At 46.1% G+C, this 27,361-nt stretch overlaps 1 protein-coding gene across 6 annotated transcripts in view; it reads left to right on the top strand.

Annotated features, from left to right (window-relative positions):
* Window positions 1–27,361, top strand: part of ATP6V0A4 (ATPase H+ transporting V0 subunit a4) — a 90,212-nt gene that overhangs the window by 34,535 nt on the left and 28,316 nt on the right. For all 6 annotated transcript variants that reach the window (XM_003318823.5, XM_054655235.2, XM_016958222.4 and 3 more), the window contains 10 exons: window positions 804–929; window positions 1,395–1,489; window positions 2,036–2,162; window positions 5,390–5,472; window positions 6,148–6,241; window positions 9,089–9,301; window positions 12,607–12,757; window positions 14,373–14,512; window positions 16,654–16,811; window positions 22,302–22,395. In XM_003318823.5, the coding sequence (XP_003318871.3) occupies window positions 804–929; window positions 1,395–1,489; window positions 2,036–2,162; window positions 5,390–5,472; window positions 6,148–6,241; window positions 9,089–9,301; window positions 12,607–12,757; window positions 14,373–14,512; window positions 16,654–16,811; window positions 22,302–22,395 (1,281 nt within the window). The remainder of the gene's footprint in view (window positions 1–803; window positions 930–1,394; window positions 1,490–2,035; window positions 2,163–5,389; window positions 5,473–6,147; window positions 6,242–9,088; window positions 9,302–12,606; window positions 12,758–14,372; window positions 14,513–16,653; window positions 16,812–22,301; window positions 22,396–27,361) is intronic.

The following is a 27,361-nucleotide window of genomic DNA, read 5'->3' as shown; positions in this document are numbered from 1 at the left end:
CCGGCTAATTTCTGTAGTTTTAGTAGAAACAGGGTTTCACCATGTTGGCCAGGCTGGTCTTGAACTCCTGACCTCAAGTGATCCACTTGCCTTAGCCTCCCAAAGTGCTGGGATTACAGGATGAGCCACCGTGCCTGGCCCATCATTTTCTATTTTAAGACTCCATATTGTTTAATGTTTCTGAAGTTATTTTTATTGTTATTTATTTATTTTTTTGAAATGGAGTCTTGCTCTGTCGCCCAGGCTAGAGTGCAGTGGCACGATCTCGGCTCACCACAGCTTCTGCCTCCCGGGTTCAAATAACTCTCCTGCCTCGGCCTCCTGGGTAGCTGGGATTACAGGTGTGCGCCACCATTCCTGGCTAATTTTTCTATTTTTAGTAGAGATGGGGTTTCACCACATTAACCAGGCTGGTCTTGAACGCTTGACCTCAAGTGATCTGCACATCTCGGCCTCCCAAAGTGCTGGGATTACAGGCATGAGCCACCGCACCCGGCCTGGCCTAGTGTTTTAAATGAGGAGAGGCATGATTTGCCAAAATGTCTTAACTTCTCCATGAAATGGCCATCCACTCCTCCAAGTACTTCCTAATCCTCTGGTTTGGTGATGGAACTCTTAAGAGAGCATGCACGTGTGTGTGTGTGTGTGTGTCTGTGTGTGTCTGTGTGTATGTGTATTAGGGTCTGCAATCATGATATGTGCTGATTCCTTTGATTTTTTTTTAGTCATCTGTTGTGGGTAATGTATTTCAGGAATGTCATAGCACTTTCTGTTGGCTTACCTTCTTTTTCCTTCCTGCATAGACTGTTCTAGAAAAACTGGAAGGAGAGTTACAGGAAGCCAACCAGAACCAGCAGGCCTTGAAACAAAGCTTCCTAGAACTGACAGAACTGAAATACCTCCTGAAGAAAACCCAAGACTTCTTTGAGGTGGTCACGTGGGGATGATTTACTAAAGGGCCCGTTCCTCAGAACCTCAAATTTCCATTTTGGAAACTGGCTGGCCTGGGATCTGAGTAAATCACTCTGTTTCTGTTCCATGGCTAGGCCATTGGTGAGGGCGGGGGAGTATTTTGGGTGGAATAATTGTAGTGCTGGCTGAATTGAAGGGAAAAATATTATGGTGCTCAGTAAAATGTATGTGCTGAAAATGGCTCAGGCAGAAAGAGAAGTCAGAACCAAGCACAGCAGTTGGTTTGAGAAGTTTTAGGGTTTTGGTAGGAAAAGACCAGGGAAGCTTTTTGATCTGGCCAGGAGCACTCTGTTTTCTGACTTCTGTTAACTTTTTGTGGAAAATTAAAGCTTCACTAAAACCAGAGAAAATCTTGAGGTGTAGGTGCCTTTTGAGTTTCCCTAAATATATTTAAATGAAAATCACAGTGCTTTGACTTTCAGACGGAAACCAATTTAGCCGATGATTTCTTTACTGAGGACACTTCTGGCCTCCTGGAGTTGAAAGCGGTGCCTGCATATATGACCGGAAAGTTGGGGTTAGTGTAACTCTTGTGTGTAGATGGGTCCCTGGTCCTGGCGAGTGATTTCTGAGTGAGTGAATGAACGGGTGAACAAATAGCCATTGGAATGGGGACTGTTTCCCGTGGATGCAAAGCCTCTGCCAAGGGATAGACCCATATGTAACTTACTAGGTTGGTGGAGTCGGAAGTGGTGTCAGCTTCTTGTTAGTGGCGATGCTGACCTCCTTGAGCCTGAAGACTGCAATGTTTTTATTGCTCCCCCATGGGAAGCTGTGGGGATCATTGTTCAGATGGGTTATCACAACTCTTCCCTGGTGTTGGAACAAGGCTATGGGGACTTACGTTTTTCCAAAGAAAACAGAAGGTCAAAGGGACTTGGGGCAAGTCGGGGCTGGATGCGGGGTGGCCTTGGGACTCCTGTCGGTAGAGCTGTGTCGGGGTCCCTCCTGCTCACAGAGTGAATGGCCCTTCCTTTCATGGTGTGTCTTCACGTCCTACAGGGCCTTCTCTCTGCATCCCAATCCCTGTGCCTAAGGAATGTCTTCCCTTCTGGCTGCCTAGGTTCATAGCCGGTGTGATCAACAGGGAGAGGATGGCTTCCTTTGAGCGGTTACTGTGGCGAATCTGCCGAGGAAACGTGTACTTGAAGTTCAGTGAGATGGACGCCCCTCTGGAGGATCCTGTCACGGTGGGAACCTTGGGCTGCAAAAACTTTCTCTGAGACTTCCCATAGCCCTCAGCAGAAGCGCTTCGTTCTCCCAAAATGTGGGCGGTCTTTAGTTTGATGAGACTAAGATCTATTTCCTTTCTTTCTCCTTTTTTTCCTTCCCTTTTACTTTGTTCCTTTTTAAAAATATATATTTGAAAGGTCAGTTCAAGGACTGATTCTTGTCAACACCTCATAATTTGTTTATTCTTCCCAGAGACATAGCTATACTTTTCTCTAGAACTTAGTTATACTAGTACTATCCTAGGCGGCAGCTGTGTCTTAAAGAACTGAGAACTGATTGAGGTCAGCTTCTCAAGCCTCAATGTGCACGCGAGCATAGAGGTCACCCGGGGATCTTGTTAAAATGCAAATTCCAGGCCAGGCATGGTGGCTTATGCCTGTAATCTCAGCGCTTTGGGAGCCCAAGGTGGGAGGATCGTTTGAGGTCAGGGGATTGAGACCAGCCTGGGCAACATAGCAAGAAAACATCTCTACAAAAAAAAGTTAACCGAGTGTGGTGGCACACACCGGTAGTCCCAGCTACTTAGGAGGCTGAGGTGGGAGGACAACTTGAGCCCAGGAGGTCAAGGCTGCAGTGAGCTATGATCACACCACTGCACTCCAGCCTGGGGAACAGAGTGAGACCCTATCTCAAAAAAAAAAAAAAAACCAAAAAAAAAAAAAAATAGCCTGGGCATGGTGGCTCATGCCTGTAATCCCAGCACTTTGGGAGGCCGAGGTGGGCGGATCACCTGAGGTCAGGAGTTTGAGACCATCCTGGCCACCATGGTGAAGCTCTGTCTCTACTAAAAATATAAAGATTAGCCGGGAGTGGTGGCGCACACCTGTAGGCCCAGCTACTTGCGAGGCCGAGGCAGGAGAATCGCTGGTACCTAAGAGGCGGAGGTTGCAGTGAGCTGAGATTGTGCCACTGCACTCCAGCCTGGGTGACAGAGCAAGACTCCCTCAAAAAAAAAAAAAAAAAAAAAAAAAAAATTCTGAGTCAGTGGGTCTGAGTGGGGCCTGAGATTCTGCAGTTCTTACAACTCCCAGAGAATGCTGATAATCCTGATGATGTATTTGCCAATAGATCCCGCACTTCAAACAACAAGGCTTCAAGGGGGCTCAGCCCTTAGTGCCATACAGTTGTTGCTGTGAATTCTGTTGGATGTTGCTGTCTCACCTTCCAGTTTGTATTTAATCCACTTACCCTTTAATTCCCAGAAGCTAGGCTTATTTCTGAGCGTCTATAATCTTTTTCAGATTAGAGGCTAAAAAAATTAATTTTAAAGAAAAAACAACAAAATTCCTTTTGATGAAAAACAACTTTAAAATAAATGAAATTTAAAATAAGAAAGATTATGAAAAAAATGAGAAACCCCATCACTCTAATGTCTTCATTTGTATTTTGCCTCTTGTACTATTTCTCTCTATAGCCGTAGACAGGTATAATTTTATATGATTGTAGTATACATGGAAATAATTTTTTTCTTTTCTTTGTTTTACCTAATACGAGATCCCTCCCCATATTACTGTGCATCCTTTGTAAAGATCATTTTTAAATTTGACATTAAATCATCACTTTTTATAATCCTGTTTTGACATGTGACAGTCATGGTGGGAGAGAAAGTAAAAGCATCTGGAAAAAGATGAGCGTGGACGCCGAAGGTCACCAAAGGGAAGTCATGAGATTAGAGCAGATTCCTGATTCTGGTGGATCAGGAGAAAAGAAAATTTAAGAGACTCAGAAAAGGACCAGGGTAGACTCCACGGGTAGAGAAACCTTTTGGAAATAATGTAACGCAGCAGCTCTGAAAATCCTAAAACACCGCCACTTGCTCCCGTAAGGAAATGCCAAAGACAGGATTCATTTTGATAGTATTTTTAAGGAATGTCTAATGTGTCCACTGAGTTGACGTGATGTTGACTATCTATTTTGGACACTTTTTTTCTAATTTTTCTCCAGAATGTAGACACCATGATGAGCATCTTTATGCATGTGGATTTTTATTTGCTTTTGAATTACTTTCATAATAAACAAGTTCAAGGAAAATACGATTGCTGGCTTAAAGGGTGTGGGCATTTTAATGACACCCTATAGGTCCCGACAAATGGCCTTTCAGTGACTTTTCTGATTCCAGTGCCTCGAGTAGTATGTGATGAGTCTATTGGATTTGTCATAACTTTTCCAACAATAGTTTTTGTTTTTGTTTTTTGGGGTTTTTTTTGAGACAGGGTCTCACTCTGCCACCCAGGCTGGAGTGCAGTAGTATGATCATGGCTCACTGCAGCCTCGACTTCCTGGGCTCAAACAATCCTCCCACCTCAGCCTTCCTGGTAGCTGGGACCACAGGTGAGCACCACCACACTCAGCTAATTCTTGTATTTTTTGTAGAGATGGGGTTTTACCACGTTGCCCAGGCTGGTCTTGAACCCCTGGGCTCAAGCCATCCACCCGCCTTAGCCTCCCAAAGTGCTGGGATTACAGGTGTGAGCTACTGCACCCGGTCTGGGTTTTGTCATTTTACCTTTACCCCCTCAAACTAAATAAGATTGGAAGAATGCATTGTTTCAGCTCATATTTCTTTGCTTACAGTAAGAGTTAAACATTTGCCTGTCTGCTTGTGGAACACATCTTCCTTTCTTGTGAATTGTCCAATTTGGACTTGACAAGTGTGATTTAAGCAGCAGTCTTATGGCACACAAGCAACTGTGTGAGTCAAAAAATCTGAGCAACTGTATGTATGAGTCAAAAATTGGGCATGGCTTTACCTTTGTTAAATATAAAACACCTACTCATCCCCAAAATGTCAGTGTTGTGTGTTAATTAACTCTGGTGAGCCAGTTTATCAGCCAGCTGTCTTCGTTTTAAGCCTCGCAATATTCTCTTCTGAATGGTTTCTTGTTTATTATCATATCTCTTAAATGTGGGGCTTAGAGCTGAATATAAGGTCTGGCTGTGGTCCAACCAGCATCGGGAAGAGGGAGCCTGTCACCTTAAGGCTGCATTAGCCTCTGTGAGGTCCTGGATGGCCTTGCTCTCAACTGTGAGCTATGAACTTAGAAGAACTAGGAAAGTTACAGTTTCCCAGCTTTAAATTTATGAATTGTGTAGGCCTAAAAACAGGACTTTACATTTCTCTCTATTATGTTTTAACCAGAAAGAACCCCCCCCCTTTTTTTTTTAACTTATTCTGATTTTCCAGAAAGAAGAAATTCAGAAGAACATATTCATCATATTTTACCAAGGAGAGCAGCTCAGGCAGAAAATCAAGAAGATCTGTGATGGGTAAGAGGGAGTGAATGGCTCTTTCTTCAGTGATTTGGGCCAGGATTAGATAAAGAGATGTGCAATGTCAAATGCACACGACTGTGGCTTCTAGAGGTCGGTAAGGCTTTAGAGTAACTTTCTCACATAAAAGTCAGCCCCAACTGATTTTTAATAGTTGTGAGAATATGAATAGGGAGAACTTGAATATGCAAAATGTGAGGGTAACTAAAAATGGACATGTTCCCCATTTCAGTCTATTCCATCTGAGACTTTTCATCAGCTGCTCCAGAGTAATCCAACTGCATGGCTAACTTGTTTTGGATTTTACAGAATCGTGTTACATGTAGCTCCATAGAAGCAGAAATGACTCAGTGCAGAGGATATTAATACATTAATAGATTCTTAGGAAGGGGCAAGCCCAGCTTGCAGTCTTATTTACCCAGCAACTCACAGGTTTTATGGTTTGAATGAAGCTCATTCATATAACAGAACTGCAGCCTCAATTCACAGCACAAGTGACGTACTGGGAACCCTTATGACTGGGACTCCTTTTCCAGTGGCCAAAGACGCAGTTATTCTAGGATAGGTTGGCCATCTAACTAAAGTCAGCAAACGATGTCTTAGCAGAAAAGGGGATGCAGAATGCTTTGCAGCAAGAACTCACCTGTTTCCTTTGGAATATATTAAACACAGGTTTCGAGCCACTGTCTACCCTTGCCCAGAGCCTGCGGTGGAGCGCAGAGAGATGTTGGAGAGCGTCAATGTGAGGCTGGAAGATTTAATCACCGTGAGTGAGGGGTTTGGGCGCATGGTGTGATGGCAGCTGCAGGAGGGCTGCCTCTGCTGTTTTCATACAAGCCCTGCCCCCCAGGGCCCTTGCTGGGAGGCTGGCTGGAATGCTGGCTATGCCTTTCTGGTTGTGGCTGTGGAAGATTTCACAATTGGGAAACTGTTCGATAAGCTAGAGGGAACGAAGCTGTGTCTTAAGAATGCTTTGCCCAGGGTCAGATTTGACCACAGCCCTAGTCAGCCTTCAGGTGGCCACCCCGATCTGATAAAAGGCACCCTTTATTGCCAGCCTCGGCCTAGACGGAATCTATGATACAACCACCCAGCCAATTAAGTTGAACAACCAGTTTGACAGATTATTTTCCCACTGAATTGCCCGGTTGTTTAAGCTGATGGGTTAATTCTGTAAAAACAGTGAGTCTAGTTTCACCATGTGAACATTCATTCATCCCAAACTCATTTTCTTTGTAAAGTCTGTCACCATCCAGGGTCACTCAACACACTTATGATCAGAACTCTTTCTTCAATCACAGCAGCTTTGAAAGTAATCACTGAAAACAGCTGGGCCTCCCTCGCTGGCAGACTCTCATCAGTGCTAGAGTTCAATAGAACTTTCGGTTATGATGGAAGGTTCATGTGTCCTGTGCTGTCCAACGCTGTAGTCACGAGCCACATGTGGCTATTGAGCCCTTGAAACATGGCTAGTGCCACTAAGTCATTTAGTTTGTATTTTTAATTTTAATTCAATTTAAATTTTAGGGCTGGGTGCGGTGGCTCATGCCTATAATCCCAGCACTTTGGGAAGCTGAGGTGGGTGGATCACTTGAGGTCAGGAGTTCAAGACCAGCCTGACCAAACTGGTGAAACCCCATCTCTACTAAAAATACAAACATTAGTCAGGTGTGGTGGCAGTCACCTGTAGTCTAGTCTCAGCTACTCGGGAGGCTGAGGCAGGAGAATTGTTTGAACCTGACAGGCAAAGTTTTCAGGGAGCCGAGATCGCGCCACTGCACTCCAGCCTGGGCAACAAAGCGAGACTCCATCTCAAAATAAAATAAAAGGAAATAAATAAAATTTGGTAGCTGCATATGGCTGTGGTAGAAGTCAACTCAGTTTTAGATTCTGGACAAGTATGTTAAGAAATTAGATATGTGCCTCTTTCAAAACCCTTAGGCTAGCAGACAACTTTACTTCTCCAGAAAACCTGTGTTTAATTTTTTTTTTTTTTTTTTTGAGCTGGAGTTTTGCTCTTGTTGCCCAGGCTGGAGTGCAGTGGCGCAATCTCGGCTCACCGCAACCTCCGCCTCCCGGGTTCAAGTGATTCTCCTGCCTCAGCCTTCCGAGTAGCTGGGATTACAGGCATGCGCCACCATGCCCGGCTAATTTTGTATTTTTAGTAGAGATGGGGTTTCTCCATGTCGGTCAGGCTAGTCTCGAACTCCCGACCTCAGGTGATCCACCCACCTCATCCTCCCAAAGTGCTGGGATTACAGGCGTGAGCCACTGCGCCTGGCCTGTGTTTAATTTTTTAATCCTCTCCATTACTTCTTTGTCACTTGTCAGGAACACTGTTTCCCCGAAGCCGTTGAAGTCCTTTCCCCCCAATTCTCCATGCTTGATTTTGTGAAAACGTCATGAGGAGAATGGAAAAGAAATTCTGCTAGATGTGTGCTTACATTTAGTATGACGGGTTGCTGCTGTGTCGAGGGCTTCGGGTGATCCCAGCTGAGCAGCTTCTGCAGGGGCAGCTTTCTCCTTTGGCTCAGTCCCTGCCAAAGATGAATCTTAGACACTGTCTGATGCTGAGGTATTTAATTTGGGCTGTGCTCTTTGAGGTTTCTGAAAGTCACATCTGTGCTGAGGGGCTCTTGTCTCCTGGAAATCCCCAGGCCAGGTGGCATTATATTGCTAAGTGACAGGTAGTATTGGGCTTGTGAGACGCTTCGGTGGCCTCATGGCTCTCGTTAATCTTAGAGCCAGCGTGTCTCTCTTACAGTGTGTCTCTTACAGAGGCCATGTGTGCTGAAAAAGATTACCCTGTTTGTTGTATCATCAAAACATAAAAACGATTCGATTAAATAAATTCTGTGTGGGCCCAATTGTCCATTCATTCCTTCATTCATTCACTTGTCATTTATTGGAGGGATTATGTATGTAAAGGGTTGTGGTAGATGTAGTAATCTCTTAGGGTTGCTGTAACAAATTACAGCAAACTGGGTGGCTTAAGACAATAGAGATTTATTCTGTCGCGGTTCTGGAGGCCAGAGGTCTGAAATCAAGGCGTCAGCAGGGCCGTGCTCTCTTGGAAGACCTGAAGGGAGCCCCCTCCTTGCCTCTCCCCAGCTCTGGTGCTGCGGGCCGTCCTCCGCATTCCTTGGCTTGCAAGTGCCTACTTCTCTGCCTCTGCTGTCACGTGGTATTCTCCCCTGTGTGCCTCTGTGTCTACATTTCTTATCAGGACAGTGGTCATATGGGATTAGAGCCCATTCAAATCCAGTATGACATCTTCTTAACCTGATTCCATCTGCAAAGACCCTCTTTCCAAAAAGGCCATATTCACAGGTATCAGAGTTCAGGACTCTTTTATGTGGACAATTCAACCCATAACAATAGGACAATGAGGAATTTAGAAGAAAAGGAAGATACAATCTCTACCTAAGGGTTTTAGCCTCTAGCGGGGGAGATAAACTGCTCAGGAGAGTTCAAGGCCAGGTGACAGCCACAGGTCAAAGGAGCCTGCTCAGAGCAGAGGAAGCTGCTGTGGCCTGTGACACTCCATTTTTGGCACCTTGTCAAACAGCTCTGTGAAGGTTCTCTGTTTTCCTGTGTGTTGTTTTTTGTATAGGTCATAACACAAACAGAGTCTCACCGCCAGCGCCTGCTGCAGGAAGCCGCTGCCAACTGGCACTCCTGGCTCATCAAGGTGCAGAAGATGAAAGCTGTCTACCACATCCTGAACATGTGCAACATCGACGTCACCCAGCAGTGTGTCATCGCCGAGATCTGGTTCCCGGTGGCAGATGCCACACGTATCAAGAGGGCACTGGAGCAAGGCATGGTGCGTGGCAGGTGGAGCCAGGAGGGGTCCGATGAGTCAGCCCCTCTGCTGGGCTCTCAGAGGGTGTTGGCCTCATGGGCCACATGAACTCAAGTGACTTGGTGGTAGGATTGCTTCCTTCATCTTTGTGTCTTCAGTTATCAACCCCACTCGAGGACATAAAAGAAATTCCTTTGTCTTTTCAGTGTTTGACAGTTGTTCACCATTTTTTGACCTTTTGTGAGTACGTATTGAGCTTTTTTTTAAAAAAAAAAAAAATAGAATCTCGCTCTGTAGCCCAGGCTGTTGTGCAGTGGCACAGTCTCGGCTCACTGCAACCTCTGCCTCCCGGGTTCAAGTGATTCTCCTGCCTCAGCCTCCCGAGTAGCTGGGATTACAGGTGCGCCCTACCACGTCCAGCACATTTTTGTATTTTTGGTAGAGACGGGGTTTCACCATGTTGGCTGGGCTGCTCTTAAACTCCTGATCTCAGGTGATTTGCCTGCCTCGACCTCCCAAAGTGCTGACATTACAGGTGTGAGACATCACACCCGGCCATACTGAGCATTAATGTGCCAGTCTCTCAGCTAGACTATCGTTTTGGGGGGATTTTGTCTTTTTTTTCTTATTAAAGATGGGGATCTCGCTATGACACCCAGGCTGGAGTGCAGGGCTGTTCACAGGCATGGGCATACTGCCCTACAGCCTCAAACTCCTGGGCTCAGGTGATCCTCCTGTCTCAGCCTCCCAAGTGGCTAGGACTACAGGCACGCGCCACCATGCCCAGCTCCACTCTGCTAGACTGTAGATACGACCTGTTACCTCATGGAGGTTATAGTCTAGCTAGAAAGATGAATAACCAAGCACCTATAATAAGAGCCAAAATATGTAGATCGCTTGCGGTGTGTCCGCGATGGCTAAGCACTCTGTCCTCGTTGAGTTCTCACCACTCCCTCCATTCATTCCTTAGACATTCCCTGTGTACTAGGAACGGATCTAGGGCTTACACACTGGCAAGCCAAGACCCTGCTTTGATAGACATTCTAGAAAGGGACACGGAGGCATGTCCGTGACTAATGAGATTTCAGGCAGTGATGAGTGGTGGGCAGGAAACCAAGCAGGGGACGGCGAGGGGCGGGATGGAGAGGGGGGCTTGTTCTGATCACCGTTATTCACCCCATTGAAGGAGGGACCCCCTCCTGCTCTAAATAGTACAAGATGGCCGAACACATTACCCCGACACTGGACAGACGGGCTTGACAGCTGTTTTTAGTCACTCGTCTTCAGAGCCCAGGGGAGAAGGACACCGCACGCCATGCGGGCCACACAGGGCTTGCCCTCGGGAACTGCGTTTGGGAGCAGAGTGAAGCAGCAGGGCCGGTGGGAGGCAGGCTCTGCAGTGAACGAGGGTGAGGTGACCTTTGGTTCTTGCAGAAGGATGTGATTAGCTTGTTTGAATAATTTCACGGGGTGGGAGGAGTGAAACCGTTAGGTTGAGGAGTGGGTGGCATGCAGCTGGTTCGGCCGATGGGGAACTAGCTGGGTGGCATATCTGGTGACGGCAGATCTCGTGGTATCTGAAGAAACCCTCTCTGAGCAGGCGGCATTGGTAGCATGGGAAGGTTGGGGGCGGGAGGAAGGGTTTTGCAGGCGGAGGAATCTGAAGGTAAAGGCCTTGCCGTAGGAATGGGTTAGAAGGTGGGAGCTTTCTTTATCCCTGTCGTACAGATAAAGAAATGGAGGCACAGAAAGTAGAAGTAACCTGACTACAGTCCTATAGCCAGGAGGCAGGGTTTGAATACAGAAACTGTTCCTCAAAACAGTCGATGTCCCCACATCATGGTCCAAAAACCACCTAAATGGGGCACTTAAAAAGCATTTCAACCAGGCTGAGCAGGGCGGGGGTGCGTCCTGGAGGAAGTGATGCATGCGCAGAACGCTGGGAGGCTGGCCGGGGAGCAGGTGAAGGGAGGTGGGGCCTCCTGAAGGCAGAGGAGGATTGAAGCTGGGACCGTGAGCACTCGTCCAGCTGGTGTCAGATCCCACTGGGTGTGCATGTGGCAAGTGCTGTTGGGTGTGCGGTGGCTGTACGGTTCCTGGACAGGGAGCACTTGGAATTGTTAAGACTCGAGTAGGTAGAATGGATGCAGTGGCTCACGCCTGTAATACCAGCACTTTGGGAGGCTGAGGTGGGAGGATCATTTGAGCCTAGGAGTTCAAGACCAGCCTGCGTAACATAGCATTGTATGGCTGTAGTCCCAGCTACTCAGGAGGCTGTGGCGGGAGGATCACTTGAGCCCAGAAGTTTGAGGCTGTAGTGAGCTATGATCATGTTACTGCACTCCAGCCTGGGACTTCCTGTCTCAGGAAGAAAAAAAAAAAGAAAAAGAAAAAAGACTTGAGCAAGTGGAGAAGAGAGGTGGCTAGTGTAGACATGGCCAGTTTCCATGGGGAAGCGTGGGGAGGGGTGAAGGTGTGAATGGAGGATTAAGGCATATTGTTAAGTAGTCTTGATCACAAGACTAAAGAGTTTTGATTTCATTCTTTAGGCGATAGGCAGCCTTTGAAGATTTTAAAGCAGGAGAGTAACATGAGTAAAATAGTGCTTTTTGTTTGTTTTATTAAAAGAGTGCTTGAGCAATCTGGGTGTTAGATAAACGGAGAGGGAGGGGGCTGGCAGAGATGCTGAGGCTTGGAGCTAGGGTGATAACTGTGGGAATCGGAGGAAAGATTCCGAAGGGAGAACTAGCAAGCTTTGCTGGGTGATCGACTGACTGAAACCAGAGAAGGACAAATCCATGATTCCAAGATTCTAGGAATCTGGGAGAATGGAGGCTCCGCTGAAGGGGCAGGGAGTTTGTGGAGGGGACCTGGCTTTGTGGAGAGTTGATGAATTCAGGATTAGGCTCCTGGATTTTGTGGGGTTGGTGACACATTGGAGTTTGAAAGTCTAAGCAGGCAATTAGGAAAAAATTGGGGAAGGGTCAGAGCCATTTGGAAGAGGGGGATGAATTGAGAAAGTGGAGAGGAGGAAAGCATAGAGGGCCAGGAGTCATAACATTCGCATTTACAGCAGTAGGAGATGGGAGATTGTCAGAGACTCCAGAGGGACTCAATTCTCTTGACAGCCCTCCCATGAGATGCACTAGATAAGTATTGGGAAGGTATTAACTCTCTACACATAAGGTCGTGAGTCTCAGAGAGATCAAGAGATTGCCCCAAGTTCGCTCAGTGAGGGACGGCAGGAGCTGGGACTGTGACCTTTGTGCTGACACCCAGCCCAAGACTCTTCTCCTTACATCTTTGTCGCTTTTTTTTTTTTCCAGGAACTAAGTGGCTCCTCCATGGCCCCCATCATGACCACAGTGCAATCTAAAACAGCCCCTCCCACATTTAACCGGACCAATAAATTCACAGCTGGCTTCCAGAATATCGTTGATGCCTATGGTGTCGGCAGCTACCGGGAGATAAACCCAGGTAAAGATCTGATGAACTGCACGACTGGGTAGCTTGAAAGTGAAAACTGGTAAGATGGACCCCTGAGGTGACCGAGGTGAACTTGTTAAAACTGTGAGGCTTGGGGCTAGGGTAGTAGCTGTGGGAATCGGAGGAATAAGTAGGATAGTAGGGGCAAGTAGTAGGATTCCTAAAATCCTCCTTGGTTTCCTAATACCCTGTGGTGTCGTCTATAAATGCCGATTGGTGAAAGAGTTGTTCTTTGTCTTCACCTGTGCACCCTTAAACTGCAACCTCATCAGGCAGCCGAAGTCAATGTTCATTTCCTTCACCAATACAATGAGGGCCATATCTTGGCATCTTCACAGTCCTGTAGTTATTGTGTGGGAAAGACACCAGTACACAGAACTTAGAAGACTCAATTCTTGGTGTCCTAAGCTGTGGAATCTTGCTACCTTGGTTAATAAAATAAAGGTGTAGGCTGGGTTTGGTGGCTCACGCCTGTAATCCCAGCACTTTGGGAGGCAGAGGAGGTGGATCGCTTGAGGTCAGGAGTTCGAGACCAGCTTGACCAACATGGCAAAACCCTGTTTCTACTAAAAATACAAAAATTAGCAGGGCATGGTGGCAGGCAGCTGTAATCCCAGCTACTCAGGAGGCAGAGGCAGGAGAATCGCTTGAATCCAGGAAGCAGAGATTGCAGTGAGCTGAGACTGCACCACTGCACTCCAGCCTTGCTGACACAGCGAGATCCTGTCTCAAAAAATAGATAAAATAAAATAAAATAAAATGAAAGGATAGACCAGATACCCTTTATCCAAGCAGTGCATGGTGATTGTTCTTCTCCAGCCTGAGGCCCAGTCGAATTTGTGGCCTGTAATGCAGGGGCCTCCTGGGTTGAGGGTCCCTGCGAGCAAACTACTGGTGGTGTGTGGTGCATGTGAATGGTGGAGAAACAGACAAAAGATGGGTGTGGAGAAGAGTATAGAAAGCACCTAGAGAGAGAAAGCTGATCTTGTGTTCCATCAAACTTTGTGATTTTTTCTTTTTTTTTTTTTTTTTGACTTTGTGATTTTTGACAAGTCACTTAGCTTCTCTAAGCCTCAGCACATCTGTAAAGTGGGGAATAAGAATGCCTACTCATAGGCTGGGCGCAGTGGCTCATGCCCATAATCCCAACACTTTGGGAGGCCGAGGTGGGAGGATTGCTTGAAACCAGGAGTTCGAGACCAGCCTGGGCAATATAGCGAGACCTCATCTCTATAGAAAATTTTAAAAATTAGTTAGGCATGGTGGCACACATCTGTAGTTCCAGCTACTCAAGAGGCTGAGGTGGGAGGATCACTTGAGCCCAGGAGGTGGAGGTTGCAGTGAGCCATGATTGTGCCACTGCACTCCAGCCTGGGTGACAGAGCGAGACCCTCTTTCAAAAAAAATTGAAAAACAGAATGCCTAGAAACAGATGCACTCATTTATGTGGCAGCTAAGCATGTGTCAGGGTAGGGATGGTGAGAAAAGACAACCAGAAAGGCTTAAGGAAACCCGCATGCAAATCGTGGAGCTGTGGCAGGGAATCTGAGGTGGGGGCCCCGAGGCTCTGCTGAGGCCTCAGGCGTTGTGTGTCTCCCCTCCGCAGCCCCCTACACCATCATCACTTTCCCCTTCCTGTTCGCTGTGATGTTTGGAGACTGTGGTCATGGAACCGTGATGCTCCTGGCTGCACTTTGGATGATTCTGAATGAGAGACGCTTGCTCTCCCAGAAGACAGACAATGAGGTGAGTGTCCATTGACCGTCTTGCCCCCATTCATTTTCAGAATATGAAAATCTGTATGTGGTTTTAACCATAGAAATAACATGTTTTTATGAAAAATAAGGGAGAGAAGGAAAGTAAAAAAGAGCCAAAATTAACCTAAAACTTCTGGCCAAAGGTAATTCCTTTGGATGGTTTGGTGCCATTCCTTTCAGCATTTTTGGGTTTTTGTTCATGACTTGATAAGGCATCGATTTTTCTTTTTCATTATATATTTTTTCTAACTCTGATGTTTTTGCCTGATTATGAAAGCAATACATAATCACTGTAAAAATTAGAAAAATGCAACCATCTAATGACCGAGAGAAAAATCACCATGAATGCTTTTGGATATCTTTCCAATTTGTTTGTGCTTATCCACCAATTTTTCAAAAATTGGCATCAAGTAATGCATACTATTTGTAGTGTTTTTACTTAAAATATCATGAGTATTTGTTCATGGCAGAAGCAGCCTGGGACCCGTGTTCTTCTGAACACTGAGAAACCCTGAACATCGTTTCCCCACTCTTAAGTTTCTCCACCTTTGCAGAGTGCTGTGAAGGCTGAGACAACTCAGGAGGATGCATTGGTTCAAAGTTTATTGGCTGGCCAGGTGCAGTGGCTCACACCTGTAACCCCACCACTTTGGGAGGCCATGGTGGGTGGGTCATTTGAGATCAGGGGTTCGAGGCCAACGTGGCCAACATGGTGAAACCCCATCTCTACTAAAAATACAAAAATTAGCCAGGCATGGTGGTGGGCACCTGTAGTCCCAGCTACTTGGGAGGCTGAGGCTGGAGAATTACTTGAACCCGGGAGGTGGAGGTTGCAGTGAGCTGAGATTGCAGCACTTTACTCCAGCCTGGTTGACAGAGAGGGACTCCATCTTAAAAAAAAAAAAACATATCTGCAATGTTTTATTACAGGTTGAATTAATTACAGCTAGGTCAGCGACGTCGAGGTTAGTGAGCAGAATCAACCTGTGACCAATATAGTTTTCCATGCCAAGCTTAAAGATATGATTTTGTATGGTAAACATTTTGAGTTTCAGAGTTACACGTCAGCACTTCTTGGAATGATTGACACACATTATTCAGTATTATGAGAAAGCACTTTATTCTTCTCAGCAGACATAGTCAGACAGGGACTCAACTTTACAATGACAAGACGCAAAATGTGTATATATCTGACTTGTCATAAATGTAGCAGCCATGGGAGGCCAGTTCAGTGCTTATTTCCTGGAAGCACCTGAGACAACAGCCACCTGCTTTCAAGTCCCTTCCTAAGCAGATGAGGCCTTGCTTGCACTTCAGTTTATTTTCTAATGCAGGTGCAATGGAAGAATCTGAGGCATGCATATATATATAATATATATACATATATATAATATATATTATAAATATATATTTATAATATATGTTATAAATATATATATTATAAAATATATATATATATTTTTTTGAGACAGAGTCTTGTTCTGTCACCCAGGCTGGAGTGCAGTGGGGCAATCTCAGCTCACTGCAACCTCCGCCTCCTGGGTTCAAGTGATTCTCCTGCCTCAGCCTCCTGAGTAACTGCGACTAACGTGCATACCACCACATCTGGCTAATTTTTAGTAGAGACGGGGTTTCACCATGTTGGTCAGGCTGGTCTCGAACTCCTGACCCCAGGTGATCTGCCCATGTTGGCCTCCCAAAGTGTTGGGATTACAGGTGTGAGCCCCCACACCCGGCCTTTTTTTTTTTTTTGAGACACAGGCTGGAGCGCAGTGGTGCAATCTTGGCTCACTGCAGCCTCCAACTCCCAGGTTCAAGTGATTCTCCTGCTTCAGCCTCCCAAGTAGCTGGGATTACATGCATGCACCACCACGCCCAGCTAATTTTTGCCTATATGGTTTTTGTTTCATGATAACAAATACCAGCCTAGGACTTTTTGGTGCACCTATATGTTCCAAAAACCATGATGTGTGTGCTCTTCCTGTCTGGATGATTGATGTCTGCTGTGGTCATGTGGCTCCCCCAAGGGTGCCTGCACCGGTGATGCTGGAGATATCCTGTAGAACGCTTCCCTCTGGGGTCTGCTTCAGAGCCCACTGACAATCATCCTCTCTGTCTCTCTGAGGCCAGATTTGGAACACCTTCTTCCACGGGCGCTATCTGATCCTACTTATGGGCATCTTCTCCATCTACACGGGTTTGATCTACAATGACTGCTTCTCCAAGTCCTTGAACATCTTTGGCTCTTCTTGGAGTGTCCAACCCATGTTCAGAAACGGCACATGGAAGTGAGTTGACAGACAGAGATGGTGTAGTCGCTGGCCATCCAGGTGGCCTCAGTGACTGTTTTCATGGTTGGGGGAGTCTACACCTAGGTCTACTCAGAGGTGCACTTGAAAATTCAAATAGGTCAGGCTCAGTGGCTCATGCCTGTAATCCCAGTGCTCTGGGAGGCTGAGGCAGGTGGATCACCTGAGGTTAGGAGTTTGAGACCAGCCTGGCCGACGTGGTGAAACCTGGTCTCCACTAAAAATACAAAAATTAGCCAGATGTGGTGGCAGGTGCCTGGAATCTCAGCTACTCGGGAGGCTGAGGCAGGAGAATTGCTTGAGCCTGGGAGGCGGAGATTGCAGTGAGCTGAGATTGCGCCACTGCACTCCAGCCTGGGTGACAGAGTGAGACTCCATCTCCAAAAAAAAAGAAAAAGAAAAAATAGCCAAGTGTTTTGGCATGCCTTTAGTCCTAGCTACTTGGGAGGCTGAGGCAGGAGGATGGCTTGGACCAAGGAGGTCAAAGCTGCATGAGCTACAATCACACCATTGCACTCCAGCCTGGGCAACACAGCAAGATGCTGTCTCAAAAGCAAATGAGAGGCTGGGCATGGTGGCTTACGCCTGTAATCTCAACACTTTGGGAGGCCGAGGCAGGAGGATCACTTGAGGTCAGGAGTTCGAGACCAGCCTGGCCAACATGGTGAAACCCCGTCTCTACTAAAAATACAAAAATAAGCTGGGCATGGTGGCACATGCCTGTAATCCCAGCTACTCGGGAGGCCAAGGCACGAGAATTGCTTGAATCCAGGAGGTGGAGGTTGCAGCGAGCCGAGATCACACCATTGCACCCCAGCCTGGGCAACAGAGCAAGACTCCAACTGAAAAAAAAAAAAAGCAGCTGAGGAAAGGGTTGGTTTTGCAATGCTGTCTCCCTGTATTTGTCCTGTGGCTGACAGAGTTGGGGGCAGGGGACACCTGGTAAGGATATGTGGGTACTGTAGAATAGAGAGACCTGGAAGCTCTCTAAATCCCCACAGTCCACCCTTCCCCTATGCATTCTACAGTGATTTTATGCAGTTAATCAGACAAGCAGACTTCAGAATGGAAACATAACCTTTTAGGAATGGAGACTTTTATGGGGAGAAAGATTTTAGAGTTTGAGAGGTAGGTCAATTTAATGAACTGGGGGAGAACAGGGGACTCTGGAGGAGAGGGGACTGTGAAGTGAACAAATAGAAATTGTGACAGCCTCTTGATTTTGGAGGTGATCTTAGGCTACGTGCATCACGTACCTGAGATTCCCACAGTAGCGTGAGGGCTAATTTGTAAAACCTACATATCAATGGTGACGTTTCCTAACATCTGTCTCTACCCGTCTCCTTTGGGTCAGCTTAAGATTTCCCTGTCTCATTCTGGAACTTCCCTTTGAACAAATGAGAAAAGAGGACCAAAGTGAAGGCTGAGCTAGGTAAACATGTTCACAATCTCTTTTCCCATTCTTCCTCTCCCAAGGAAGGGACTTCACGGGTTTTACTGGCTCAGCAAAATCTGTGGTGAACGTCATAAATGGGGGACAGAATGAACAATCAATTTCATCCAAGAGTTTTTCAGTTAGAAAAGATTCAATCCTGGGTTTATTTCTTTTTTTTTCTTTTTCTTTTTTTTTTTTTTTTTTGAGATGGAGTCTTGCTCTGTCACCCAGGCTAGAGTACAGTGGCACAATCTCAGCTCACTGCAACCTCCACCTCCCGGGTTCAAGCGATTCTCCTGCCTCAGCCTCCTGAGTAGCTGGGACTACAGGCACACACCACCACACCCAGCTAAGTTTTGTATTTTTAGTACAGGTGGGGTTTCACCATGTTGGCCAGGATGGTCTCGATCTCCTGACCTCGTGATCCACCTGCCTCAGCCTCCCAAAGTGCTAGGATTACAGGCATGAGCCACACGCCCAGCCCAATCCTGGGTTTCTTTTGACAAAGCTTTCCTGAGGGCATTCAAAGGGCTTGATGTTGGCACAGAGAGGCTCCAAGAGACTGTAGAAATATTTAGTGTGGGACAAGGAGATTCTAACGCAGTCCCTTCTTGTTTCTCTGCTAGGTCTAAGTTCCCTGAAGTAGAGATGGGATTCCCCACCATAAATATAGAAAAACAAAAATATAGAAAAATGAAGGATAAAACGTTTTCTGGAATGACATACAGACAGCTATATCTGTGATTTTTTTTTTTTTTTTTGCTTTGCAATTAGTATTCTAAAGAGATGCCCAAAAGAACAAAACTTTCATAAATTTAAAAACAAATTAGGTTGAGCATGGTGGCTCACACCTGTGATTCCAGAACTTTGGGAGGCCAAAGTGGGAGGATTGCTTGAGCCCAGGAATTCAAGACCAGCCTGGGCAATATAGGGAGACCCTGTCTCTACATAAAATGAAAAAAAAAAAAAATTAGCTGGGCAGTGGCACATGCCTGTGCTTCCAGCTACTTGGGAGGCTAAGACAGGAAGATCATTTGAGCCTGGGAGGTTGAGGCTGCAATGAACCGTGATGGCACTGTTGCACCCCAGCCTTGGCAATAGAGCAAGACCCCGTCTCAAACAAACAAACAAACAAACAAACACATTCATTCTTACACTTAGTTCTGCTCTTTAGATTTAAACTCATAAGTATAGAGATGAGTTTTATTTTTTATTTATTTATTTTTTATTTTGAGGTGGAGTCTCGTTCTGTGGCCCAAGCTGGACTGCAATGGCGCGATTTTGGCTCACTGCAACGTCTGCCTCCCGGGTTCTAGGGATTCTCCTGCCTCAGCCTCCCAAGTAGCTGGGATTACAGGCGTGTGCCACTACACCCAGTGAATTTTTATATTTTTAGTAGAGACGGGGTTTCACCATGTTGGCCAGGCTGGTCTTGAACTCCTGACCTCAGGTGATCCACCTGCCTCGGCCTCCCAAAGTGATGGGATTACAGGTGTGAGCCACCATGCCCGGCCGAGATGAGTTTTGAAACTTGTTCAATCTGCATAATTTCACCAGCCTACCAACATGAAATTTCATTTCCAATAGAGTATGATTGTGAAAGGCCCGAGTTAACTGTCTTGTTACCACTCTGCAGACATGGGTATGAATGCTGTTCTCTTATGCACCTGCAAATGTCTTCTTCCCCAATTCAAGACTCTTTGGTCTTGAATTGGAGCAATGCTCAGCCATATGTGAAGGGTCAGGAGTATAAGGCAGAACCTCATTATCACTGTGGCAGAAGAAAACGACAGCTGAAGTACACAGCGAGCTGAGTCTGGTCACCAGCTGCGACCTGGGTCTTGGACCTGCTTCCTTGATGGTTGAAAGACCACTGAAAACATTCCTGTAGTCACTGGAGTTGGGCGTATTGACTCAACAAGGGAAATGGTGCATCACTGGGAAAACCATCTCTATTAAGAGGGTATTAGAAAGGGCTTAGAGGATTTAGCCTTTGTTAGGAGGCGGGGATGTTGGGTCATTTTTGTGGTTTGGAGCGTGTCCTTCTTTTTGCCTGTATCGAGGTATGATTGTGGAATGATCTTGTTTTTTCTCACTCTATCGTAGTCGCCAGGTGGCCTTGCCTGATGTTGCTGTTCTATGAAGTTGCTTACGCTCAGCAGGAAACACGATGGCTTAGCTATGGGTGCCAGGCCAGTTCCTTCCTGTCAGGGGTGACTTTTCCCTTTATGAACACACAAACACTTCTCTGCTATGGAAATCCAGCCATTTGCACTGAGTCATGCCATTAGGATGGGGGTCACGTCTGGGCGAGTGAGTCACGGTCAGCTGCTGCCACTGCACATTGAGGGCCAGGACAGTAGGCCAGGCTTCCCGATTCCCTCAGCTGCTACCTAAGGCCCTCAGCACCTCACTGCAGAAGGGAGGGAGTGTATTTCTGGGCAGCCTGTCAAGACTGTCTGCTGTCTGCTCTTCACATTTCATTATTTTTTAATTTAATTTAATTTATTTTTTGTAGACAGAGTCTTGCTCTGTTGCCCAGGCTGGAGTGCAGTGGTGCAATCTTGGCTCACTGCAACCTCCGCCTCCTGGTTTCAAGTAATTCTTCTGCCACAGCCTCCTGAGTAGCTGGGATTACAGGCATGTGGCACCACGCCCGACTAATTTTTGTATTTTTAGTAGAGATGGGGTTTCACCATTGTTGGGCAGGCTGGTCTTGAACTCCTGACCTCAAGTGATTCACCCACCTCAGCCTCCCAAAGTGCTGGGATTACAAGCATGAGCCACCGTACCAGGCCTGTTCCTCATCATTTCAAATGCTCATTCCTTGGGCCCTTCCACAGATGCAGTTCTTAAAAAAAAATCAACTCAACATTCTCATCCCCTTAAGGCTTGCAGAGACAGAGTAAGAAATTTCTGGGCCGGGCATCGTGGCTCACACCAAATCCCAGCACTTTGGGAGGCCGAGGCAGGCGGATCACTTGAGGTCAGGAGTTCGAGACCAGCCTGACCAACATGGTGAAACCCCATCTCTACTAAAAATACAAAAATTAGTCGGGCATGGTGCCACATGCCTGTAATCCCAGCTGCTCGGGAGCCTGAGGCAGGAGAATTGCTTGAACCTGGGGTTGGTGGGATGGGGGTGGCGGAGGTTGCAGTGAGCCAAGATCGTGCCATTGCACTCTAGCCTGGGCAACAAGAATGAAACGCAGTCTCAAAAAAAAAAAAAAAAAAAGAAATTTCTTCCCATTGACATCCATTCTTCTGGGTGAAAAGGGGACACAGATTTAAAGACATACAACGGGCTACATGTTTTTAGAGTTAAGTTTCATAGCAGTTGAGGTGTATATGTGAAAAAACAATCCATCCTTCAGAAGCAGCCGCAGTGTTCCCTGGGGAGACTTCCCAAGCATGTCCCTGGGCTGGGGTTTCTTTCCTGTGTGCTCCCAGCATCCCTGCTTTCTACCTCATTTCTGATGTGGTACAAATCCTGATTTCCCTTCCTTTTCCTTCCTTTTCCCTTTCCCCTTCTGTCCCCTCTCCCCCTTCTCCCTTTTTTTTTTTTTTTTCCTTTCAACAGAGTCTCACTCTGTTGCCCAGGCTGGAGTGCAGTGGTACAATCATGGCTCACTGCAACCTTGACCTCCCAGGCTCAAGGCAGTCCTCCTGCCTCAGCCTCCCAAGTAGCTGAAACTAAAGGCATGTGCCACCACAACCAGCTGGTCTCAAACTCCTGGACTTAAGGGATCCTCCCACCTCAGGCTCCCAAAGTGCTGGGATTATGAATGTAAGCCACTGCTCCCGGCCCTGAGTTTCTTTACTATAGCACATCAGGCTGAGATCTCTTTGCAAACTCAGATTGTAGCCTCAGTGTTTAGGACAATACTTGATGTGTAGTAGATATTGAATCAACCAAAGTGATGAATTGCACCAGTAGTTGGACTTTGATGGGCAAGTTCATGACTGGTGGTATTACAGTATTTTTTCTGCCCCGGTTGATCATTGTTTGTTTTTCTCCTTTTCTCCCTCTAAAGTACTCATGTAATGGAGGAAAGTCTATATCTGCAGCTGGACCCAGCCATACCAGGAGTGTATTTTGGAAATCCATACCCATTTGGGATTGATCCGGTAATAATGTCTTCTTGGGTTAAATATTTATTATGTGAACTATCTTGAGGAGACCTCTGGATAGAGAAGAAAAGGCCAACAAAGCCTGTCAAATCAACAAACTTGTGTTGAGATAAAATAACTTCTGCTGACGTTTTTGTGACACATAGAGCCAGAGTCAAGTAAATGTTCTGTCTACACCTTCTACCCAGCCCCATTTTCCATACAGTCCCCCAAACGTCTGCCTCTTTCTCCATCAATCATATCCCTGGTGGTTAATAATTGCTTCTTTAAAAGGCACTTGGTTGCCTGGGGAGTATGCATATTACATAAGCTATTTAGCATCCTAATCAAGTTTAAGTTCCCTGCTTTGTATTTTCTTGCAGTGGGAAACATTTCCCTTTTTTCTAAAAAAGTGTGGATTTACTTTTATGTTTGCTTTGTTTTACTGCATAGAATTGACGCTTTTTAAAAAAGGTATTTGCTTCATTTTATGTTTGTTATATCTATCTCAGTCAGCTAGATTTGAGCTAAGCAAAACGATACTTCCTCGCAGCCTGTAGATATAAAGGGGTTTTGAAGAGATACAACACATGCCCGTTCATGTAAAGCTGTTCATTTCTATTGGCCCAGTGCATGCTGCCACCAGGTGGCGGCCTTGTGCTCCAAATGAGTGTGAGTAGTCTGAAATTGAACCTGGCAAATGCTGTCCATGTTTCTTCTAAGCTCTTTCTTTATGGGAGAGAACCTGAGACCTCCGTTTTCGTTGCTGACAATTAGGAGTAAATAGTACTAGCCCTAAAACTGGTTTCCAGTCTCTCCCATCTTACAGGTCACCTCCTCTTAAGTTTTCCTGTGTCATTCCGCTATCGCCCGCCTCCCTGCCCTTATAAAAACATGAATTTTGCCCAGGATTTGTTTATACTTGCCACCCAGGGACACTTGCATTCTAAGTTTTACCAAAAGTGGTAAAGTCCTTGAAGGCTGGTGTGTAAGTTGCAAAGTGCTAAAAACTAATTTGAATTTTTGTGGCCTGCAAGACGTTGTCCTTGGTCAAAGGAATTTCATGTTTAGTAAGCAGGTGGGGAAGGAATCTAGACGGGGATGATCTTAGGGTCTGGTTGATCTTCCTTTGTTTGGAATCTCATTGCTCCAATGGTCTCGTCTCTCCCCTCCACAGCCCACAGTTAATTCATCAGCAAATCCTGCCTGTCCATTTGTGCTCCTCAGACAGAGTGGAGCTACGGTATTTCACATTGCAGAACTGAGTGATCCTGAGTTTCTACTCTGATGCAATTTTGTCATCTGCCCACAAGTTAGAAAAGAAAGAAAATATGTCAGGGTGAAAGAGAATGTGGGATATTGAAAATAATGAAATCTGTTCCTAGTAACATTTAGAATTTTGAAAATTTCTGGTCTTTCTATCCTAAAATAATACATATATATGATTTTAAAAAATCTATACCACACAAAATATTATATAAAGAAAAGCAGGAGTTGGCCAGATGTGGTGGCTCATGCCTGTAATCCCAGCACTTTGGGAGGTTGAGGCGGGTGGATCACTTGAGGTCAGGAGTTCGAGACCAGCCTGGCCAACATGGTGAAACCTTGTCTCCACTAAAAATACAGAAATTAGCTGGGCATGGTGGCACACACCAGTAGTCCCAGCTACTTGGGAGGCTGAGGCAGGAGAATTGCTTTAACCTGGGAGGTGGAGGTTGCAGTGAGCTGAGATCATGCCACTGCACTCCAGCCTAGGCAACCAGAGTGAGAGCCCATCTCAAAAAAAAAAAAAAAAGTAAAAATACCAAAATTAGCCAGGCATGGTAGCATATGCTTGTGATCCCATCTACTCGGGAGGCTGAGGCAGGAGAAGTACTTGAATCTGGGAAGCAGAGGTTGCAGTAAGCTGAGATCACACCACTGTACTCCAGCTTGGGTGATGCAGAGAGACTCTTCTCAAAAAAAAAAAAAAAAAAAAAGAAAGAAAGAAAAAGAAAAGCAGGAGTTGCCTTTCCTACCTCTCCAGTTCCTGCAGTCCTGTTCCTCAGAGATAACCACTTTAACAGAACACGTCTGTATTAGTCCATTTTCATGCTGGTGATAAAGACATCCCTGAGACTGGATAATTTATAAAGAAAAAGATTGTGTGGGGAGGCCACACAATGATGGTGGAAAGTGAAAGGCACATCTTACATGGCGGCAGACAAGAGAGAGAATGAGAGCCAGGTGAAAGGGGTTTCCCCTTATAAAACCATCAGATCTCGTGAGACTTATGCACTCCCATGAGAACAGTATGGAGGAAACCACCCCCATGATTCAATGATCTCCCACCAGCTTCCTCCCACAGCATGTGGGAATTATGGGAATACAATTCAAGATGAAATTTGGGTGGGACACAACCAAACCATATCAATGTCTGTGCCTATGTTAGTTTGTATCATATATATATATATATATATGGGCTTACTTTTTACATAACACAAATTTCTACAGTGCATTTACTGACTGCGTTTGGCATCTATTTGTGAATCAAATCACAAAATATTTGGCCTTCATCATAGCCTGGGCTCTTAACGCAGGAATCAGACTGCCTGTGTTTAAATCTTTGCTTTTCTATTTACTTGCTCTGTGAGTTTGAGCACGTTAACATCTCTAGGTCTGTTTCTTCACCTATAAAACGCATATAATAACAGCCCTAGGCCGGGCGCGATGGCTCACACCTGTAATCCCAGCACTTTGGGAGGCCAAGGCGTGCGGATCATTTGAGGTCAGGAGTTTGACACCAGCCTGGCCAACATGGTGAAACCCCATCTCTACTAAAAATACAAAATTAGCTGGGCATAGCGGTGGGTGCCTGTAATCCCAGCTACTTGGGAGGCTGAGGCAGGAGAATCGCTTGAACCCGGGAGGCAGAGGTTGTAGTGAGCCGAGATTGCACCATTGCACCCCAGCCTGAGCAACAGAGCGAGACTCTGTCTCAAAAAAATAAAAATAAAAATAAAAAAAACAGCAGCCCTAACTCCTAGGATTGCTTGGCAAATGAAATTATGTTTACATGTAAAACCGCCAGAACAGAGTCTTATGCACAAACGTGGTAAATGCTCCTTGAATATTAGTTGCTCTTATGTTATTTCTTCCTAGGTATGTAAGTAACTTAATCTTCCTGAGGTTATGATAAATTACCTTATCTGTAAAATGAGAGTAACTATATCTCATAGAGTTTTCAGTAGAACTAAATGAGATAAACACATCTAAATTGCTTAGTATGTACTTGGTACTTAACTATTAACATTTTAAAATTTTCTTTTTATTTATTTATTTATTTAGAGACAGAGTCTTGCTCTCTTGCCCAGGCTGTAATGTAGTGGCATGATCATGGCTCAATGCAGCCTCGACCTCCTGGGCCTCAATCTCCCTGCTTCAGCCTTCCAAGCAGCTGGGACTACAGGCACGTGCCATGCCATGCTGGGCTAATTTTTGTTTGTTTGTTTGTTCGTTTGTTTTGAGATGGAGTTTCACTTTTGTTGCCCAGGCTGGAGTGCAATGGTGCGATCTCGGCTCGCCACAGCCTCTGCCTCCTGGGTTCAAGTGATTCTTCTGCCTCAGCCTCCTGAGTAGCTGGGATTACAGGCATAAGCCACCATGCCATGCTGGGCTAATTTTTTAAAAAAGCTTTTGTAGAGACGGGGTCTCACTTTGTTACCAGGCTGGTCTTAAACTCCTGACCTCAAGGGATCTTGCCGTCTTAGCCTCCCAAAATGGTAGGATTACAAGCGTGAGCCACTGCACCTGGCCAACATTTTTAATGTGTCAGATTTGGCTGGGTCTAAAGTGTACTAGCAGACCTGCCCTCACTGCATTGAGTGTGCCTGTGGGAACTGTCCAAACAGGTGAGCAAGGGGAATGCCGAGGGCTGGGGCAGGCTTGGTGCCACTTAGATGCCAAGGCCCATGTGAGGGTAGAGGAGGCATCTCTGGGGTCTGGGCACCTGTTATTGAAGTCCCTTCTCCCCGCTTCCCAGCAGCCGCCTCCTCAGTGGGTGCCCCTCTGGCCTGGCTCAGGACATTGCAAAGGAAGGATCAGTGCAAATTAGCACCTGACTGTGTGAGCACGTGTGTGTGTGTGATGGAGGGAGCGAGATGATTGTGTTTGAGGTTGTGTCTGGTTGGATGTTGGCCCCTTAACAGAAGCAAAGAAGTTTGCAGGAGGAAGTCATTTAGCAGAAAAGGTGAGAAAGCCATTGTGCCCTTGTCGCCTTTGACATGTCCCAGAGCAAACCTGAAAACAATTTGGGATGTACCTCAAGTACAGGTGGGGACAGGGGAAGGAGCAAGGACTTGGAATCCTTTCCACAGAGTGGGAGTGGAGACCATGGGGCTGCCGAGATTTAAATGGGGAAGACGAATATTAGTGACTCTGGTCCTTAGCCAGTGTGAGACCCTAACTAACCCCTCCACCCACCAGCCCCCTGCACGACCACCCAGTGTGCTTTTCCTCATGTCAGTATCATCGATATCATTTGGGGCAGGACAGGTACACATGATCCCCACCTGGCAGTGCTGTTTAAAATGGGCCATGTAGAAGGCAGGGACTGTGTCTTACGCATCGTGCTTGCAAAGATTGGCTACAGGAACGGCTTCTTGAGAAAGGTCTGGGGAAATGCTTTGTAATGCGAAGCACTACAGACTTTCAGAGTAAGAGGTGGTGTTATTAAAAAGGATTGGATACATTCACGGGCCAATGAGCTATAGGCCATGATTAAGGAAACTGAGGCAAGTTTGAGATCTTGCCGTAATGGCTCAGATTAGCTTTCCTCTTTTTTTTTTTTTTTTTGAGACAGAGTCTTGCTCTTTCGCCCAGGCTGGAGTACAATGGTGCGATCTCAGCTCACTGCAACCTCCACCTTCCAGGTTCAAGCGGTTCTCCTGCCTCAGCCTCCTGAGTAGTTGGGATTACAGGCACCCGCCACCATGCCCAGCTAATT

The sequence above is a fragment of the Pan troglodytes genome, chromosome 6 (genome assembly GCF_028858775.2).
Source record: "Pan troglodytes isolate AG18354 chromosome 6, NHGRI_mPanTro3-v2.0_pri, whole genome shotgun sequence".
In the NCBI taxonomy this organism is placed as follows: domain Eukaryota; kingdom Metazoa; phylum Chordata; class Mammalia; order Primates; family Hominidae; genus Pan; species Pan troglodytes.
This window is presented reverse-complemented; position numbering and strand designations above follow the sequence as displayed.